The sequence below is a fragment of the Apostichopus japonicus genome, chromosome 2, assembly GCF_037975245.1.
Source record: "Apostichopus japonicus isolate 1M-3 chromosome 2, ASM3797524v1, whole genome shotgun sequence".
Classification (NCBI taxonomy): Eukaryota; Metazoa; Echinodermata; class Holothuroidea; order Aspidochirotida; family Stichopodidae; genus Apostichopus; species Apostichopus japonicus.
In genome coordinates this window covers 4,779,620-4,802,350 of record NC_092562.1, presented here as the reverse complement: position 1 = coordinate 4,802,350, position 22,731 = coordinate 4,779,620, and the positions used below count along the sequence as shown (strand labels likewise).

The following is a 22,731-nucleotide window of genomic DNA, read 5'->3' as shown; positions in this document are numbered from 1 at the left end:
GACACGGAATGACCCATTAACTAAAAGGAATAGCCTCTATTTTCCTACGACTTACCGGAAACGACAGCTGAAAATTGAAAAATTCAATTTTCAGCTGCCCCCCTTCCCCTCACATGATGTCACTTCTATATAATAAACAATACACATACATAACATAAAATGTAAGAAGTCAACCTCAAAGTTCTCAGTAATTAATATATCTCCTACGTGGGGAATGTCAGCACAGTCACTCTCAGCGAATCCATGGCTTCATCAGATGTCACGGATGATATCTCTGACCCCTCAGATGATGTCACCTGCAGATATCAACATGATACAACGTAATACAATATACAACATACTTAAACATAATACCATGTACAACATAATACCAGGTACAACATAATACAACATGCTAACATCGGATCATTTCCTTTTTGCGGCGGTCCCTGCATTCAGAATTCACAGCATTAATGGGATTCAGAATTAACGCTTCTTTATCGAAAAATGATCGCTGCATACTGGTAGAAACCAACTTGGATCCTAGGATTCTTCAAAATATCTTGTGCTCATTTCTACTATCCATAAGAGCATGTTGTATATCTATATCTTATCCAATATAAACTTATCCATTTAAACTGCACATTCATCAGTTTTCGATTGCTGTATGAAATTATCACAGACATATTTTTTTGGTCTCCGCTGTGGTCTGTGGATATGACATAATGACAAGAATGACTCACATATTCATTCTCAAAGGCTCTCTGCACTCTCCTCCTTATCTGACCTGATATATCTAGACGACCCCTGGGGCTGGCTGACCGCGCTCTTAACCCGGTAGGACTTCGTGTTCTTCGACGAGAAAGACGGGGCGAGTACGGCAAACGGCCGTATTCAACGACTGGCCCCGGTAGAGGGGGGTCTCCCTTGAATTGTAAACTATTCATGCCATTTATGATATCTACCAAGAAGAAAGAAAAATTTGAAATTAGTTTCAGCATTACTTTCTACCTAAAGTAAGTCTTAAATTAAGACTTACCTTTTATCTCATTATCACCATCACAATTGTTCATTAATATTTGGTCCAAATACCTTGGTTACCAAGTACCATAGACAGTACAGTATTAAGACCAGCAAAGTTGCAGGTTCAGCTTCCCAAGTGAGTAAAATTATCACATTGGCTCATGTGTATGAAACCATTGTTGTAAAGCGCTATTTGGGTGTGTGGAGGGGCAAACCTTAGTGGGACAAGCCAGGCAAATGGTTTTAATTTAAGACTTACCATCTGATTCATCATCACCATCACTAGACTTCTACATAAGGTCAGTCTTAATTTAAGACTTACCTTGTCTCATCATCACTAGACTTCTACACAAGGTCAGTCTTAAGTTAAGGCTTACCTTGTCTCATCCCCAACACTAGACTTCTTCATAAGGTCAGTCTTAGGTTAAGACCTTTCTTTATTTCTCTCCAAAATCATCCGTTTGATCGGTGGCGCCCTTGCAAGGGCGGCGGAACCGGGGGGGTGGCACAGAGGGAACATGCCCCCCACTTTTCCTCAGGTTAAAAATGTGCCCTTTTTCTACATAAAAATTGACGTGTCTCAAGTTAGCAAGAGGCCAGGGAACCAGAATGAACACTCGGGAAGGGCCGTTTCCAGCCATCTGATGGGTTTGTAAAACCAACATTTTTCTTGTACGCTCCGCGCCAACCGATGGTGGCGCTCCGCTCAGATAGTCGTGCATACAACTTTGCAAATCCTGGCTACGACCCTGACTTTTAATGAATTTCTGTGGGTCAAACTCAAAGCTATTTCGAATGGAAAGAATTTGTTATTATTGTTATATTAACAAGAAATAAACTCTTATTCGGAAGATCCCTACATTAGCAACTAGCATGATTTCACCTCATTTTGTCTGAAAAAAACAAACTTGGTCCTTGTTTTCCAATTTGCACATTGGATATTGCAGTGCTAGTTTGCATTATAAAGGGTACTAAATATAAGGCAACATCAGTCCAATCGAATTTCTGCAAAGTGCCCTTTGATGTCGGTGCCCCCCCCCCCCCCCAGATTAAAAGTGCTTCCGCCGCCCTTGATTACCAGCCAGTCGATGATCATCTCATAATCCATCCCTAATCTGAGAAATGGACCGACTTTATGAATAAATATGAAATATCATTTTTTAATGTTTAGAGGCTGAAGATCCCATAGAATGCCACATTTAACTCCATGAAAATGCTATTGTAAGCCCTGGGAATCCAAAACGAGCATCGAAATATGAAAATCGAACATTTTTTTATTTTCGGCCAATTTTTTGGTAAGGCTTTAAGGCTTTTGGTAAGGCCTTATGTTTTTTTCAAATTTCGACCAAAATCGTGACTTTTTTATTTCTCTCCAAATTCATCCGTGGGATCGATGGCGCCCTTCTGATTACTCGCCAGTCGATAATCCACCCCTAATCTGAGAAATGGACCGATTTTATGAATAAATATGAAATATCATTTTTTAATGTTTAGAGGCTGAAGATTCCAAAGAATGCCACTTTTAACTCCATGAAATTGCTATTGTGAGTTCTTGGAATCCAAAACGAGCATCGAAATATGAAAATCGAACATTTTTATTTTCGGCCAATTTTTTGGTAAAGTTTTACCCTTATGTTTTTTTCAAATTTCGACCAAAATCGTGACTTTTTTATTTCTCTCTCCAAAATCATCCGTGGGATCGGTGGCGCCCTTCTGATTACCCGCCAGTCGATAATCATCTCATAATCCATCCCTAATCTGAGAAATGGACCGATTTTTTGAATAAATATGAAATATCATTTTTTAATGTTTAGAGGCTGAAGATTACATAGAATGCCACTTTTAACTCCATGAAATTGCTATTGTGAGTTCTTGGAATCCAAAACGAGCATCGAAATATGAAAATCGAACATTTTTATTTTCGGCCAATTTTTGGGTAAGGCTATACCCTTATGTTTTTTTCAAATTTCGACCAAAATCGTGACTTTCTTATTTCTCTCCAAAATCATCCGTGGGATCGGTGGCGCCCTTCTGATAATCCACCAGTCGATAATCTCATAATCCGTTCCCAATCTGAGAAATGGACCGACTTTATGAATAAAAATGTAATATCATTTTTTAATGTTTAGAGGCTGAAGATCCCATAGAATTCCACTTTTAACTAGATGAAAATGCTATTGTGAGCCCTGGGAATCCAAAACGAGCATCGAAATATGAAAATCGAACAATTTTGGTTTTCGGCCAATTTTTTGGTAAGGCTATACCCTTATGTTTTTTTCAAATTTCGGCCAAAATCGTGACTTTTTTATTTCTCTCCAAAATCATCCGTGGGATCGGTGGCGCCCTTCTGATAACCCACCAGTCGATAATAATCTCATAATCCGTCCCTAATCTGAGAAATGGACCGATTTTATGAAAAAATATGAAATATGTATTTTTAATGTTTGAGGCTGAAGATCCCATAGAATTCCATTTTTAACTAGATGAAAATGCTATTGTGAGCCCTGGGAATCCAAAACGAGCATCGAAATATGAAAATCGAACATTTTTTATTTTCGGCCAATTTTTTGGTAAGGCCCTTATGTTTTTTTTTTAAATTTCGGCCAAAATCGTGACTTTTTTATTTCTCTCCAAAATCATCCGTGTGATCGGTGGCGCCCTTCTGATTACCCAACAGTCGATAATAATCTCATAATCCGTCCCCAATCTGAGAAATGGACCGATTTTATGAAAAAATATGAAATATGTATTTTTAATGTTTGAGGCTGAAGATCCCATAGAATTCCATTTTTAACTAGATGAAAATGCTATTGTTAACCCTGGGAATCCAAAACGAGCATCGAAATATGAAAATCGAACATTTTTTATTTTCGGCCAATTTTTTGGTAAGGCTATACCCTTATGTTTTTTTCAAATTTCGGCCAAAATCGTGACTTTTTTATTTCTCTCCAAAATCATCCGTGGGATCGGTGGCGCCCTTCTGATAACCCACCAGTCGATAATAATCTCATAATCCGTCCCTAATCTGAGAAATGGACCGATTTTATGAAAAAATATGAAATATCATTTTTTAATGTTTGAGGCTGAAGATCCCATAGAATTCCATTTTTAACTAGATGAAAATGCTATTGTGAGCCCTGGGAATCCAAAACGAGCATCGAAATATGAAAATCGAACATTTTTTATTTTCGGCCAATTTTTTGGTAAGGCCCTTATGTTTTTTTTCAAATTTCGGCCAAAATCGTGACTTTTTTATTTCTCTCCAAAATCATCCGTGGGATCGGTGGCGCCCTTCTGATTACCCAACAGTCGATAATAATCTCATAATCCGTCCCCAATCTGAGAAATGGACCGATTTTATGAAAAAATATGAAATATGTATTTTTAATGTTTGAGGCTGAAGATCCCATAGAATTCCACTTTTAACTAGATGAAAATGCTATTGTGAGCCCTGGGAATCCAAAACGAGCATCGAAATATGAAAATCGAACAATTTTTGTTTTCGGCCAATTTTTTGGTAAGGCCCTTATGTTTTTTTCAAATTTCGGCCAAAATCGTGACTTTTTTATTTCTCTCCAAAATCATCCGTGTGATCGGTGGCGCCCTTCTGATAACCCACCAGTCGATAATAATCTCATAATCCGTCCCCAATCTGAGAAATGGACCGATTTTATGAAAAAATATGAAATATGTATTTTTAATGTTTGAGGCTGAAGATCCCATAGAATTCCATTTTTAACTAGATGAAAATGCTATTGTGAGCCCTGGGAATCCAAAACGAGCATCGAAATATGAAAATCGAACATTTTTTATTTTCGGCCAATTTTTTGGTAAGGCTATACCCTTATGTTTTTTTCAAATTTCGGCCAAAATCGTGACTTTTTTATTTCTCTCCAAAATCATCCGTGGGATCGGTGGCGCCCTTCTGATAACCCACCAGTCGATAATCATCTCATAATCCGTCCCCAATTTGAGAAATGGACCGATTTTATGAATAAATATGAAATATCATTTTTTAATGTAAGAGGCTAAAGATCCCATAGAATTCCATTTTTAACTAGATGAAAATGCTATTGTGAGCCCTGGGAATTCAAAACGAGCATCGAAATATGAAAATCGAACATTTTTTGTTTTTGGCCAAATTTTTGGTAAGGCTATACCCTTATGTTTTTTTCAAATTTCGGCCAAAATCGTGACTTTTTTATTTCTCTCCAAAATCATCCGTGGGATCGGTGGCGCCCTTCTGATAACCCACCAGTCGATAATCATCTCATAATCCGTCCCCAATTTGAGAAATGGACCGATTTTATGAATAAATATGAAATATCATTTTTTAATGTAAGAGGCTAAAGATCCCATAGAATTCCATTTTTAACTAGATGAAAATGCTATTGTGAGCCCTGGGAATCCAAAACGAGCATCGAAATATGAAAATCGAACGTTTTTTGTTTTTGGCCAATTTTTTGGTAAGGCTATACCCTTATGTTTTTTTCAAATTTCTGCCAAAATCGTGACTTTTTTATTTCTCTCCAAAATCATCCGTGGGATCGGTGGCGCCCTTCTGATTACCCACCAGTCGATAATAATCTCATAATCCGTCCCCAATCTGAGAAATGGACCGACTTTATGAATAAATATGAAATATCATTTTTTAATGTAAGAGGCTAAAGATCCCATAGAATTCCACTTTTAACTAGATGAAAATGCTATTGTGAGCCCTGGGAATCCAAAACGAGCATCGAAATATGAAAATCGAACAATTTTTGTTTTCGGCCAATTTTTTGGTAAGGCTATACCCTTATGTTTTTTTCAAATTTCGGCCAAAATCGTGACTTTTTTATTTCTCTCCAAAATCGTGACTTTTTTATTTCTCTCCAAAATCATCCGTGTGATCGGTGGCGCCCTTCTGATTACCCACCAGTCGATAATAATCTCATAATCCGTCCCCAATCTGAGAAATGGACCGATTTTATGAAAAAATATGAAATATGTATTTTTAATGTTTGAGACTGAAGATCCCATAGAATTCCATTTTTAACTAGATGAAAATGCTATTGTGAGCCCTGGGAATCCAAAACGAGCATCGAAATATGAAAATCGAACATTTTTTATTTTCGGCCAATTTTTTGGTAAGGCTATACCCTTATGTTTTTTTCAAATTTCGGCCAAAATCGTGACTTTTTTATTTCTCTCCAAAATCATCCGTGGGATCGGTGGCGCCCTTCTGATAACCCACCAGTCGATAATCATCTCATAATCCGTCCCCAATCTGAGAAATGGACCGATTTTATGAAAAAATATGAAATATGTATTTTTAATGTTTGAGGCTGAAGATCCCATAGAATTCCATTTTTAACTAGATGAAAATGCTATTGTGAGCCCTGGGAATCCAAAACGAGCATCGAAATATGAAAATCGAACATTTTTTATTTTCGGCCAATTTTTTGGTAAGGCTATACCCTTATGTTTTTTTCAAATTTCGGCCAAAATCGTGACTTTTTTATTTCTCTCCAAAATCATCCGTGGGATCGGTGGCGCCCTTCTGATAACCCACCAGTCGATAATCATCTCATAATCCGTCCCCAATTTGAGAAATGGACCGATTTTATGAAAAAATATGAAATATGTATTTTTAATGTTTGAGACTGAAGATCTCATAGAATTCCATTTTTAACTAGATGAAAATGCTATTGTGAGCCCTGGGAATCCAAAACGAGCATCGAAATATGAAAATCGAACAATTTTTGTTTTCGGCCAATTTTTTGGTAAGGCTATACCCTTATGTTTTTTTCAAATTTCGGCCAAAATCGTGACTTTTTTATTTCTCTCCAAAATCATCCGTGGGATCGGTGGCGCCCTTCTGATAACCCACCAGTCGATAATCATCTCATAATCCGTCCCCAATTTGAGAAATGGACCGATTTTATGAATAAATATGAAATATCATTTTTTAATGTAAGAGGCTAAAGATCCCATAGAATTCCATTTTTAACTAGATGAAAATGCTATTGTGAGCCCTGGGAATCCAAAACGAGCATCGAAATATGAAAATCGAACATTTTTTATTTTCGGCCAATTTTTTGGTAAGGCTATACCCTTATGTTTTTTTCAAATTTCGGCCAAAATCGTGACTTTTTTATTTCTCTCCAAAATCATCCGTGGGATCGGTGGCGCCCTTCTGATAACCCACCAGTCGATAATCATCTCATAATCCGTCCCCAATCTGAGAAATGGACCGATTTTATGAATAAATATGAAATATCATTTTTTAATGTAAGAGGCTGAAGATCCCATAGAATTCCATTTTTGACTAGATGAAAATGCTATTGTGAGCCCTGGGAATCCAAAACGAGCATCGAAATATGAAAATCGAACATTTTTTATTTTCGGCCAATTTTTTGGTAAGGCTATACCCTTATGTTTTTTTCAAATTTCGGCCAAAATCGTGACTTTTTTATTTCTCTCCAAAATCATCCGTGGGATCGGTGGCGCCCTTCTGATAACCCACCAGTCGATAATCATCTCATAATCCGTCCCCAATCTGAGAAATGGACCGATTTTATGAAAAAATATGAAATATGTATTTTTAATGTTTGAGGCTGAAGATCCCATAGAATTCCATTTTTAACTAGATGAAAATGCTATTGTGAGCCCTGGGAATCCAAAACGAGCATCGAAATATGAAAATCGAACATTTTTTATTTTCGGCCAATTTTTTGGTAGGGCTATACCCTTATGTTTTTTTCAAATTTCGGCCAAAATCGTGACTTTTTTATTTCTCTCCAAAATCATCCGTGGGATCGGTGGCGCCCTTCTGATAACCCACCAGTCGATAATCATCTCATAATCCGTCCCCAATTTGAGAAATGGACCGATTTTATGAAAAAATATGAAATATGTATTTTTAATGTTTGAGACTGAAGATCTCATAGAATTCCATTTTTAACTAGATGAAAATGCTATTGTGAGCCCTGGGAATCCAAAACGAGCATCGAAATATGAAAATCGAACAATTTTTGTTTTCGGCCAATTTTTTGGTAAGGCTATACCCTTATGTTTTTTTTCAAATTTCGGCCAAAATCGTGACTTTTTTATTTCTCTCCAAAATCATCCGTGTGATCGGTGGCGCCCTTCTGATTACCCGCCAGTCGATAATAATCTCATAATCCGTCCCCAATCTGAGAAATGGACCGATTTTATGAAAAAATATGAAATATGTATTTTTAATGTTTGAGGCTGAAGATCCCATAGAATTCCATTTTTAACTAGATGAAAATGCTATTGTGAGCCCTGGGAATCCAAAACGAGCATCGAAATATGAAAATCGAACATTTTTTATTTTCGGCCAATTTTTTGGTAAGGCTATACCCTTATGTTTTTTTCAAATTTCGGCCAAAATCGTGACTTTTTTATTTCTCTCCAAAATCATCCGTGGGATCGGTGGCGCCCTTCTGATAATCCACCAGTCGATAATAATCTCATAATCCGTCCCCAATCTGAGAAATGGACCGATTTTATGAAAAAATATGAAATATGTATTTTTAATGTTTGAGGCTGAAGATCCCATAAAATTCCATTTTTAACTAGATGAAAATGCTATTTTGAGCCCTGGGAATCCAAAACGAGCATCGAAATATGAAAATCGAACATTTTTTATTTTCGGCCAATTTTTTGGTAAGGCCCTTAAGTTTTTTTTTCAAATTTCGGCCAAAATCGTGACTTTTTTATTTCTCTCCAAAATCATCCGTGGGATCGGTGGCGCCCTTCTGATAACCCACCAGTCGATAATCATCTCATAATCCGTCCCCAATTTGAGAAATGGACCGACTTTATGAATAAATATGAAATATCATTTTTTAATGTAAGAGGCTAAAGATCCCATAGAATTCCATTTTTAACTAGATGAAAATGCTATTGTGAGCCCTGGGAATCCAAAACGAGCATCGAAATATGAAAATCGAACGTTTTTTGTTTTTGGCCAATTTTTTGGTAATGCTATACCCTTATGTTTTTTTCAAATTTCGGCCAAAATCGTGACTTTTTTATTTCTCTCCAAAATCATCCGTGGGATCGGTGGCGCCCTTCTGATAACCCACCAGTCGATAATCATCTCATAATCCGTCCCCAATTTGAGAAATGGACCGATTTTATGAATAAATATGAAATATCATTTTTAAATGTAAGAGGCTAAAGATCCCATAGAATTCCATTTTTAACTAGATGAAAATGCTATTGTGAGCCCTGGGAATCCAAAACGAGCATCGAAATATGAAAATCGAACATTTTTTATTTTCGGCCAATTTTTGGGTAAGGCTATACCCTTATGTTTTTTTCAAATTTCGGCCAAAATCGTGACTTTTTTATTTCTCTCCAAAATCATCCGTGGGATCGGTGGCGCCCTTCTGATAACCCACCAGTCGATAATCATCTCATAATCCGTCCCCAATCTGAGAAATGGACCGATTTTATGAATAAATATGAAATATCATTTTTTAATGTAAGAGGCTGAAGATCCCATAGAATTCCATTTTTAACTAGATGAAAATGCTATTGTGAGCCCTGGGAATCCAAAACGAGCATCGAAATATGAAAATCGAACATTTTTTATTCTCGGCCAATTTTTTGGTAAGGCTATACCCTTATGTTTTTTTTCAAATTTCGGCCAAAATCGTGACTTTTTTATTTCTCTCCAAAATCATCCGTGGGATCGGTGGCGCCCTTCTGATAATCCACCAGTCGATAATCATCTCATAATCCGTCCCCAATCTGAGAAATGGACCGACTTTATGAATAAATATGAAATATGATTTTTTAATGTTTAGAGGCTGAAGATTCCATATTATGCCACTTTTCACTCAATGAAAATGCTATTGTGAGTTCTTGGAATCCAAAACGAGCATCGAAATATGAAAATCGAACATTTTTATTTTCGGCCAATTTTTTGGTAAGGCTATACCCTTATGTTTTTTTTCAAATTTCGGCCAAAATCGTGACTTTTTTATTTCTCTCCAAAATCATCCGTGGGATCGGTGGCGCCCTTCTGATAACCCACCAGTCGATAATCATCTCATAATCCGTCCCCAATCTGAGAAATGGACCGATTTTATGAATAAATATGAAATATGTATTTTTAATTTTTGAGGCTGAAGATCCCATAGAATTCCATTTTTAACTACATGAAAATGCTATTGTGAGCCCTGGGAATCCAAAACGAGCATCGAAATATGAAAATCGAACATTTTTTATTTTCGGCCAATTTTTTGGTAAGGCTATACCCTTATGTTTTTTTCAAATTTCGGCCAAAATCGTGACTTTTTTATTTCTCTCCAAAATCATCCGTGGGATCGGTGGCGCCCTTCTGATAACCCACCAGTCGATAATCATCTCATAATCCGTCCCCAATCTGAGAAATGGACCGATTTTATGAATAAATATGAACTATGTATTTTTAATTTTTGAGGCTGAAGATCACATAGAATTCCATTTTTAACTAGATGAAAATGCTATTGTGAGCCCTGGGAATCCAAAACGAGCATCGAAATATGAAAATCGAACATTTTTTATTTTCGGCCAATTTTTTGGTAAGGCCCTTATGTTTTTTTTCAAATTTCGGCCAAAATCGTGACTTTTTTATTTCTCTCCAAAATCATCCGTGGGATCGGTGGCGCCCTTCTGATAACCCACCAGTCGATAATCATCTCATAATCCGTCCCCAATTTGAGAAATGGACCGACTTTAAGAATAAATATGAAATATCATTTTTTAATGTAAGAGGCAAAGATCCCATAGAATTCCATTTTTAACTAGATGAAAATGCTATTGTGAGCCCTGGGAATCCAAAACGAGCATCGAAATATGAAAATCGAACGTTTTTTGTTTTTGGCCAATTTTTTGGTAATGCTATACTCTTATGTTTTTTTCAAATTTCTGCCAAAATCGTGACTTTTTTATTTCTCTCCAAAATCATCCGTGGGATCGGTGGCGCCCTTCTGATAACCCACCAGTCGATAATCATCTCATAATCCGTCCCCAATTTGAGAAATGGACCGATTTTATGAATAAATATGAAATATCATTTTTTAATGTAAGAGGCTAAAGATCCCATAGAATTCCATTTTTAACTAGATGAAAATGCTATTGTGAGCCCTGGGAATCCAAAACGAGCATCGAAATATGAAAATCGAACATTTTTTATTTTCGGCCAATTTTTTGGTAAGGCTATACCCTTATGTTTTTTTCAAATTTCGGCCAAAATCGTGACTTTTTTATTTCTCTCCAAAATCATCCGTGGGATCGGTGGCGCCCTTCTGATAATCCACCAGTCGATAATCATCTCATAATCCGTCCCCAATCTGAGAAATGGACCGACTTTATGAATAAATATGAAATATGATTTTTTAATGTTTAGAGGCTGAAGATTCCATATTATGCCACTTTTCACTCAATGAAAATGCTATTGTGAGTTCTTGGAATCCAAAACGAGCATCGAAATATGAAAATCGAACATTTTTATTTTCGGCCAATTTTTTGGTAAGGCTATACCCTTATGTTTTTTTTTCAAATTTCGGCCAAAATCGTGACTTTTTTATTTCTCTCCAAAATCATCCGTGTGATCGGTGGCGCCCTTCTGATAACCCACCAGTCGATAATCATCTCATAATCCGTCCCCAATCTGAGAAATGGACCGATTTTATGAATAAATATGAAATATGTATTTTTAATTTTTGAGGCTGAAGATCCCATAGAATTCCATTTTTAACTAGATGAAAATGCTATTGTGAGCCCTGGGAATCCAAAACGAGCATCGAAATATGAAAATCGAACATTTTTCATTTTCGGCCAATTTTTTGGTAAGGCTTATACCCTTATGTTTTTTTCAAATTTCGGCCAAAATCGTGACTTTTTTATTTCTCTCCAAAATCATCCGTGGGATCGGTGGCGCCCTTCTGATAACCCACCAGTCGACAATCATCTCATAATCCGTCCCCAATCCGAGAAATGGACCGATTTTATGAATAAATATGAAATATCATTTTTTAATGTAAGAGGCTGAAGATCCCATAGAATTCCATTTTTAACTAGATGAAAATGCTATTGTGAGCCCTGGGAATCCAAAACGAGCATCGAAATATGAAAATCGAACATTTTTTATTTTCGGCCAATTTTTGGGTAAGGCTATACCCTTATGTTTTTTTCAAATTTCGGCCAAAATCGTGACTTTTTTATTTCTCTCCAAAATCATCCGTGGGATCGGTGGCGCCCTTCTGATAACCCACCAGTCGATAATCATCTCATAATCCGTCCCCAATCTGAGAAATGGACCGATTTTATGAATAAATATGAAATATGTATTTTTAATTTTTGAGGCTGAAGATCCCATAGAATTCCATTTTTAACTAGATGAAAATGCTATTGTGAGCCCTCGGAATCCAAAACGAGCATCGAAATATGAAAATCGAACATTTTTTATTTTTGGCCAATTTTTTGGGTAAGGCTATACCCTTATGTTTTTTTCAAATTTCGGCCAAAATCGTGACTTTTTTATTTCTCTCCAAAATCATCCGTGGGATCGGTGGCGCCCTTCTCATTACCCACCAGTCGATAATCATCTCATAACCCGTCCCCAATCTGAGAAATGGACCGATTTTATGAATAAATATGAAATATCATTTTTTAATGTAAGAGGCTGAAGATCCCATAGAATTCCATTTTTAACTAGATGAAAATGCTATTGTGAGCCCTGGGAATCCAAAACGAGCATCGAAATATGAAAATCGAACATTTTTTATTTTCGGCCAATTTTTTGGTAAGGCTATACCCTTATGTTTTTTTCAAATTTCGGCCAAAATCGTGACTTTTTTATTTCTCTCCAAAATCATCCGTGGGATCGGTGGCGCCCTTCTGATAATCCACCAGTCGATAATCATCTCATAATCCGTCCCCAATCTGAGAAATGGACCGACTTTATGAATAAATATGAAATATGATTTTTTAATGTTTAGAGGCTGAAGATTCCATATTATGCCACTTTTCACTCAATGAAAATGCTATTGTGAGTTCTTGGAATCCAAAACGAGCATCGAAATATGAAAATCGAACATTTTTATTTTCGGCCAATTTTTTGGTAAGGCTATACCCTTATGTTTTTTTTCAAATTTCGGCCAAAATCGTGACTTTTTTATTTCTCTCCAAAATCATCCGTGGGATCGGTGGCGCCCTTCTGATAACCCACCAGTCGATAATCATCTCATAATCCGTCCCCAATCTGAGAAATGGACCGATTTTATGAATAAATATGAAATATGTATTTTTAATTTTTGAGGCTGAAGATTCCATAGAATTCCATTTTTAACTAGATGAAAATGCTATTGTGAGCCCTGGGAATCCAAAACGAGCATCGAAATATGAAAATCGAACATTTTTTATTTTCGGCCAATTTTTTGGTAAGGCTATACCCTTATGTTTTTTTCAAATTTCGGCCAAAATCGTGACTTTTTTATTTCTCTCCAAAATCATCCGTGGGATCGGTGGCGCCCTTCTGATAATCCACCAGTCGATAATCATCTCATAATCCGTCCCCAATCTGAGAAATGGACCGACTTTATGAATAAATATGAAATATGATTTTTTAATGTTTAGAGGCTGAAGATTCCATATTATGCCACTTTTCACTCAATGAAAATGCTATTGTGAGTTCTTGGAATCCAAAACGAGCATCGAAATATGAAAATCGAACATTTTTATTTTCGGCCAATTTTTTGGTAAGGCTATACCCTTATGTTTTTTTTCAAATTTCGGCCAAAATCGTGACTTTTTTATTTCTCTCCAAAATCATCCGTGGGATCGGTGGCGCCCTTCTGATAACCCACCAGTCGATAATCATCTCATAATCCGTCCCCAATCTGAGAAATGGACCGATTTTATGAATAAATATGAAATATCATTTTTTAATGTAAGAGGCTAAAGATCCCATAGAATTCCACTTTTAACTAGATGAAAATGCTATTGAGAGCCCTGGGAATCCAAAACGAGCATCGAAATATGAAAATCGAACATTTTTTATTTTCGGCCAATTTTTTGGTAAGGCTATACCCTTATGTTTTTTTCAAATTTCGGCCAAAATCGTGACTTTTTTATTTCTCTCCAAAATCATCCGTGGGATCGGTGGCGCCCTTCTGATTACCCACCAGTCGATAATCATCTCATAATCCGTCCCCAATCTGAGAAATGGACCGATTTTATGAAAAAATATGAAATATGTATTTTTAATGTTTGAGGCTGAAGATCCCATAGAATTCCATTTTTAACTAGATGAAAATGCTATTGTGAGCCCTGGGAATCCAAAACGAGCATCGAAATATGAAAATCGAACATTTTTTATTTTCGGCCAATTTTTTGGTAAGGCTATACCCTTATGTTTTTTTCAAATTTCGGCCAAAATCGTGACTTTTTTATTTCTCTCCAAAATCATCCGTGGGATCGGTGGCGCCCTTCTGATAACCCACCAGTCGATAATCATCTCATAATCCGTCCCCAATCTGAGAAATGGACCGATTTTATGAATAAATATGAAATATCATTTTTTAATGTAAGAGGCTAAAGATCCCATAGAATTCCACTTTTAACTAGATGAAAATGCTATTGTGAGCCCTGGGAATCCAAAACGAGCATCGAAATATGAAAATCGAACATTTTTTATTTTCGGCCAATTTTTTGGTAAGGCTATACCCTTATGTTTTTTTCAAATTTCGGCCAAAATCGTGACTTTTTTATTTCTCTCCAAAATCATCCGTGGGATCGGTGGCGCCCTTCTCATTACCCACCAGTCGATAATCATCTCATAACCCGTCCCCAATCTGAGAAATGGACCGATTTTATGAATAAATATCAAATATCATTTTTTAATGTAAGAGGCTGAAGATCCCATAGAATTCCATTTTTAACTAGATGAAAATGCTATTGTGAGCCCTGGGAATCCAAAACGAGCATCGAAATATGAAAATCGAACATTTTTTATTTTCGGCCAATTTTTTGGTAAGGCTATACCCTTATGTTTTTTTTTCAAATTTCGGCCAAAATCGTGACTTTTTTATTTCTCTCCAAAATCATCCGTGGGATCGGTGGCGCCCTTCTGATAATCCACCAGTCGATAATCATCTCATAACCCGTCCCCAATCTGAGAAATGGACCGATTTTATGAATAAATATGAAATATCATTTTTTAATGTTTAGAGGCTGAAGATCCCATAGAATGCCACTTTTAACTCCATGAAAATGCTATTGTGAGCCCTGGGAATCCAAAACAAGCATCGCAATATGAAAATCGAACAATTTTAGTTTTCGGCCAATTTTTTGGTAAGGCTATACCCTTATGTCTTTTTTTTTAAATTTCGGCCAAAATCGTGACTTTTCTTATTTCTCTCCAAAATCATCCGTGGGATCGGTGGCGCCCTTCTGATTACCCGACAGTCGATAATCATCTCATTATCCGTCCCCAATCTGAAAAATGGAAATCACTAGAATCTACATAAGGTCAGTCTTAATTTAAGAGGAAGTGGAGGAGATGGAGTCGAAGAACAAGAAGCAAATTAACAGACAGATATATGGAAACACACACAAATGTCTTTTTTAAGATTTTCTCTTTTTCATACTCTTCAGATGAGACCGAAGTTGAGGAAGAGGGAGAAATGGAATCTGAAAACAGCACCCTCCTCCTTAAATGGCACTGAGAATGCAATAGAGAGTTAGGATACATAGTTTTACATTTTGGGAATATGGTCAGAAATGACGACCAGTTATGAGATGTGTAAAGTTGTCAAGCCCTTTAATATATTTATAGTTTGCACCTGTTAGTAATTAAGTGTCCTTCATCCATAGATGGAGAGTTGGTCTGCCTTTAAGGGGTCACAATACTCCGGCCACTATGCGACATTCCTTACTATCTGTGATCGTAAAAGGCTGTCTAAGGCCATATTTGAGATTTTTTCCCTCAGCTATTCCTGAATTTTTCACATTAGTTATGTTTTTTGTAACAGTTTGTTTTAGCAGGTTGTTCACTGCAGTATCCTGTTTTGTGTATTGGTGGCAACAGTTTTATTTGCCTACCCGCCTCTCTTTTGAGTTTACAGTTTTTGTCCTGGCAAGTTAATAGTTTGTAAGTACTCATTGTTTTGTTTATTCTCTAGAATGAAGGAAATTACCTGTTACTGAGGTGTCATCAATTATTTAGAACGTTGACCACATATTAGGATTATTTAATCACCTTATTTATCGGCAACTCAGTATGTACCATTAGAGCACAGTTACATGCTATATGCTTGCTCACCGTTTATATCACACGCGTATCAAGTCTTTGTTAGGTATCGGACCTAACAGTATACTTCATGTTCTAATTAATTTACTTAGTTATATTCAGCCTTTGTAGTTTCTATTTTCAAGTTCAAGGGTGTTATCGGATAGATCGTTATGTTAATCAGTTAGTTAATCTGTAAGTAGGCCTACATTTTTGTAGTATTGCTATTTGAGGTAACCTACTTTATCCTCGTCTCTTTCATACTAAGTCATAGTTATGCTATATTAATCATAGCCGACATTGTTAGCACGTCACTGTTCTTGAGTACATTCTTTATCCTATTTAGTTTAGTAATTAATCTCGTAAAGCTGTAGTATTATTTTGAATCATTTATCGTGTTTCACAGTTTTACCACATAAATACAAGTAAGGAAATTCAGAAAGCTACATCTGTCTTTGCCTCATTTTTGTTTATGTTTAGTAAGAATGATTGTGAAGAACATTAATTTATTGGAGTTTTATTTGGAGTTTCATCAAAATGTGTGTCAAATACTAGTAGTCTTTAACATTCTAATTTATGTGAGAGTTGAATAGTTGGTCCAAAAGTAATCCCAAGTAATCTGCACAAAGGCCAGCTGGTTGTGGACAAGAAGCAAATGACTGAATATTATTAGTACAATAATCTTCCAATGCGAAGATGTACGATTAAGAAACCCTCCTCTCCCCCCCCCCCCCCCCAGTGTGGTTTGACTAAAAGAAAGAAGCTAGCAAAACTATTTTACCTGGAGCTGTAAATTCATAAGCATATGCCAGAAGTAACCGAAGAAGAAATTGGTTGCTTTGTCATCTCATGCATACAACGCCACAGCTGTTGTTGTGCAATTGTATCGTTTTAGTAAGGTTTATGACTTTTGATATGTTAACGGTAGTCGTACAACAAGTGGTAATACGTGTATGAACCGCAATAAAAGGTGAGTTCTCTATTTTATCGAGGCAGAAAAGTAACTCTATCTTGTTGTTCGTCGAAAATCCTTTTTGTACATAAAGTTTGTAAAATGAACAAAAGTTGTCGATGTTTTATTTTTGCCTCATGCATAGATTATCTGTGCTTTCATCTGTTTGTAAACTAATGAATGAAGAACAGAAAGCAACAATCATGATTAAATATTTTCTGAATCCCAGTCAATCTATTCCATTCATTTCTTTACAAATTTAGATAGAAAGATGGATAAGTAATAAACATTCACATATTTACATGCATAAAAACCCCTTCCTGAATCGCAGCATGAAAAACCGACTTTACAGCTGCGCAAGTTGCTAATATATTACAGGAAAGCATTGCAATCATTATTCTTGTACTGTTTGAAAGTATCCTAAAATGGTGACCGTCCAGTTTGCTAAACAGATTTTTAACATAACAAGACGTATATAGCCTAATCTTTTAATTTCCATTCCATGTGCTTCTGTAGTAGAAATGTCTAAATAATATCGAAATGTCTAAAATAATGTCAAAATAGGATGTCTAAATGCTCTAAACATGCAATGAAGTCTTATTTGTCACAGAATGACCCATTAACTAACAGGAATAGCCTCTATTTTCCTACGACTTAGCGGAAACTTTTCAAAATGAAAAATTCAATTTTCAGCTGCCCCCCTCCCCCTAACAGGATGTCACTTCTATATAATAAACAATACACATACATAACATAAAATGTAAGCAGTCAACCTCAAAGTTCTCAGTAATTAATATATCTCCTACGTGGGGATGTCAGCATAGTCATTCTCAGCGAATCCATGGCTTCATCAGATGTCACGGATGATATCTCTGACCCCTCTGACGATGTCACCTGCAGATATCAACATGATACAATGTAATACCATATACAACATACCAAAACATCATACCATATACAACATACCAAAAAATCATACCATATACAACATACCAAAACATCATACCACGTACAATATACCAAAACATCATACCACGCACAACATACCAAAACATCATACCACGTACAACATACCAAAACATCATACCACGTACAACATACCAAAACATCATACCACGTACAACATACCAAAACATCATACCACGTACAACATACCAAAACATCATACCACGTACAACATACCAAAACATACCACGTACAACATACCAAAACATACCACGTACAACATACCAAAACATACCACGTACAACATACTAAAACATACCATGTACATCATACTAAAACATCATACCATGTACATCACACTAAAACATCATATCATGTACAACATACTAAAACATCATACCATGTACAACATACTAAAACATCATACCATGTACAACATACTAAAACATCATACCATGTACAACATAATAAAACATCATACCATATACAACATACTAAAACATCATACCATGTACAACATACCAAAACATCATACCATACACAACATACCAAAACATCATACCATATACAACATACCAAAACATACCACGTACAACATACCAAAACATCATACCATGTACAACATACTAAAACATCATACCATGTACAACATACTAAAACATCATACCATGTACAACATACTAAAACATAAAACCATGTACAACATACTAAAACATCATACCATATACAACATACCAAAACATCATACCACGTACAACATACTAAACATCATACCATGTACATCATACTAAAACATCATACCATGTACAACAAACTAACACATACCATGTACAACATACAAAAACATCATACCATGTAAAACACAAAAACATCATACCATGTACAACATACAAAACCATCATACCATGTACAACATACAAAAACATCATACCATGTACAAAATACCAAAACATACCACGAACAACATACCAAAACATCATACCATGTACAACATACCAAAACATCATACCATATACAACATACCAAAACATCATACCATATACAACATACCAAAATATCATACCACGTACAACATACTAAAACATCATACCATGTACAACATACTAAAACATCATACCATGTACAACATACCAAAACATCATACCATATACAACATACCAAAACATCATACCATATACAACATACCAAAATATCATACCACGTACAACATACCAAAACATCATACCATGTACAACATACTAAAACATCATACCATGTACAACATACTAAAACATCATACCATGTACAACATACTAAAACATCATACCATGTACAACATACTAAAACATCATACCATATACAACATACTAAAACATCATACCATATACAACATACCAAAACATCATACCATGTACAACATACTAAAACATCACACCATATACAACATACTAAAACATCATACCATATACAACATACCAAAACATCATACCACGTACAACATACCAAAACATCATACCATGTACATCATACTAAAACATCATACCATGTACAACATACTAACACATCATACCATTTACAACACACTAGAACATCATACCATATACAACACACTAGAACATCATACCATATACAACATACTAGAACATCATACCATATACAACATTCTAGAACATCATACCATTTACAACACACTAAAACATCATACCATTTACAACACACTAGAACATCATACCATATACAACACACTAGAACATCATACCATATACAACATACTAGAACATCATACCATATACAACATTCTAGAACATCATACCATATACAACATTCCAAAACATACCATGTACAACATACTAAAACATCATACCATATACAACATACTAAAACATCATACCATATACAACATACTAAAACATCATACCATATACAACATACTAAAACATCATGTACAACCTACCATGTACAACATAATAATATCGAATCATTTCCTTTTGCGGCAGTCCTTGCAGGGATTCAGAATTAACGCTTCTTGATCATATACTGATCACCGCATACTGGTAGAAACCAGCTTGGATGCTAGGGTTCTTCGAAATATCTTGTGCTCATTTCTACTATCCATAAGAGCATGTTGTATATCTATATTTTATCCAATATAAACTTATCCATTTAAACTGCACATTCATCAGTGTTCGATTGCTGTATGAAATTATCACAGACATATTGGTCTCCGCTGTGGAGATGACAAGAATGACTCACATATTCATTCTCTAAGGCTCTCTGCACTCTCCTCCTTATCTGACCTGATATATCTAGACGACCCCTAGGGCTGGCTGACCGCGCTCTTAACCTGGTAGGACTTCGGGTTCTTCGACGAGAAAGACGGGGCGAGTACGGCAAACGGCCGTATTCAACGACTGGCCCCGGTAGAGGAGGGTCTTCCTTGAATTGTAAACTATTCATGCCATTTATGATATCTACCAAGAAGAAAGAAAAATTTGAAATTAGTTTCAGCATTACTTTCTATCTAAAGTAAGTCTTAAATTAAGACTTACCTTCTATTTCATTATCACCATCACAATTCTTCATTAGTATTTGGTCAAAAATACCTTGGTTACTAAGTACCATAGACATTACAGTATTAAGACCAGCAAAGTTGCAGATTCAGCTTCCCAAGTGAGTAAAATTATCACATTGGCTCATGTCTATGAAACCATTGTTGTAAAGCGCTATTTGGGTGTGTGGAGGGGCAAACCTTAAGTGGGACATGCCAGGCAAATGGTTTTAATTTAAGACTGACCTTGTCTCATCATCACCATCACTGGACTTCTACATAAGGTCAGTCTTAAGTTAAGACTTACCTTGTCTCATCATCACCATCACTAGACTTCTTCATAAGGTCAGTCTTAAGTTAAGACTTACCTTGTCTCATCATCACCATCACTAGACTTCTTCATAAGGTCAGTCTTAAGTTAAGACTTACCTTGTCTCATCATCACCATCACTGGACTTCTACATAAGGTCAGTCTTAATTTAAGACTGACCTTGTCTCATCATCACCATCACCAGACTTCTACATAAGGTCAGTCTTAAGTTAAGACTTACCTTGTCTCATCATCACCATCACTAGACTTCTTCATAAGGTCAGTCTTAAGTTAAGACTTACCTTGTCTCATCATCACCATCACTGGACTTCTACACAAGGTCAGTCTTAAGTTAAGACTTACCTTGTCTCACCATCACTAGACTTCTACATAAGGTCAGTCTTAAGTTAAGACTTACCATCTGTCTCATCATCCACAAAACTTGATGAGAGCCGATGAGGAAAATTTCTATATTCATCTTCTTCCACTTGAACCTGTTACAATGCAAGAGAGGAAATCAAAGTGAGGATAAGAGGCTGATTGAAGAACATTTCCTGTTGTGTTTGCACAATAAACTTTTCATTTGTCCACTTTTGTTAGTGCGGTTTTAATTGAACAATCGATAAGTAATAAATCATAAATAAAATGCATTGGGTGTAAACAAAAGTACTAGGAGGGGTGTCTTTGCTTGATCATTTGTAATTCTATTTTTGGGGAAAAATTATTCCACAGATTTGCTTAAATTGCAGGAAACTGGTAAGTAGCAATCACCAATGATGTAGCTTCACATCCTGACAATGACATTTTGGATAATGCCCTGAACAAAAGGAAACCCGTCAGAGAGGAAGCCCATTGTTTACCTCAAACTTCCTCAAACCGCAAAGTTTTGAAAAAGAAATGATTTTGCAGAATACACTCAAACTGACTTTTGATCATTTGGGAGGATTTGTCCCTAAAAGGTGCTTGGGTCTTGGGTAACGCACATATGCGTAGTTCTCACTCCATACTTCTTTGAAAATAAGCAAAACAGGAAAGGATAGTTTTCATTTTAGGGGAAGAAAACTTTTCCCCCCCAATTGGTAGCTGGAATAATTGGTACCATTTCCGATACTTGGTCTCCGGTAGCAAGATTATAGTGATGATGTGTGAAAGTGTGCTTATAATCAAACAATGCTGACACGGAAATATTTTGCCTTTCATAAAATCAACCTCTTAATCGTAACTTGTCACATCATCAATGATATATTAAATTGGGCAACTCAAAAGGTCACAAATTCCTCACTGCTTCTTTCACATGATATTACCATAATCTTCAATAAATTTAGAAATTAAAAATATTATAATCACCCGGTAAACCAAATATCCTTTATATATTACATAGTACATATCTGTCTCACCAATTTGGATCCATTAGGGGTCTCGCGAGAGGGGTGATAGTACTTCTTGTGACCCCAGTACCTTCTACCCAGGTAACGATGATAGACCTGACAGATGCGACACTCTTCTTCTGAGATGTAACCTGCGGTATCGTAAAGATTTTACAAAGATGACTATAAAATAATGACTGTATTTAATACCACATACATTACAGAGCAGCGGTATCGTAAAGATTTTACAAAGATGACTATAAAATAATGACTGTATTTAATACCACATACATTACAGAGCAGCGGTATCGTAAAGATTTTTACAAAGATGACTAT

The 22,731-nt window shown here is 36.0% G+C and overlaps 1 protein-coding gene across 2 annotated transcripts in view; it reads right to left on the bottom strand.

Moving 5' to 3' along the window:
- Positions 1-542: 542 nt before the first annotated feature.
- Positions 543-22,731, bottom strand: part of LOC139975246 (uncharacterized) — a 32,840-nt gene continuing 10,651 nt past the window's right edge. The window contains exons 7-10 of one of the 2 annotated variants that reach the window (XM_071983005.1): positions 22,426-22,547; positions 21,447-21,522; positions 20,424-20,641; positions 17,454-18,140 (exon numbers count right to left, since the gene is read on the bottom strand). In XM_071983005.1, the coding sequence (XP_071839106.1) occupies positions 18,030-18,140; positions 20,424-20,641; positions 21,447-21,522; positions 22,426-22,547 (527 nt within the window). In that variant the 3' untranslated portion in view covers positions 17,454-18,029. Of the gene's footprint in view, positions 941-17,453; positions 18,141-20,423; positions 20,642-21,446; positions 21,523-22,425; positions 22,548-22,731 lie in introns of those variants that run through there. The other variant, XM_071982995.1, reaches the window with a different exon arrangement.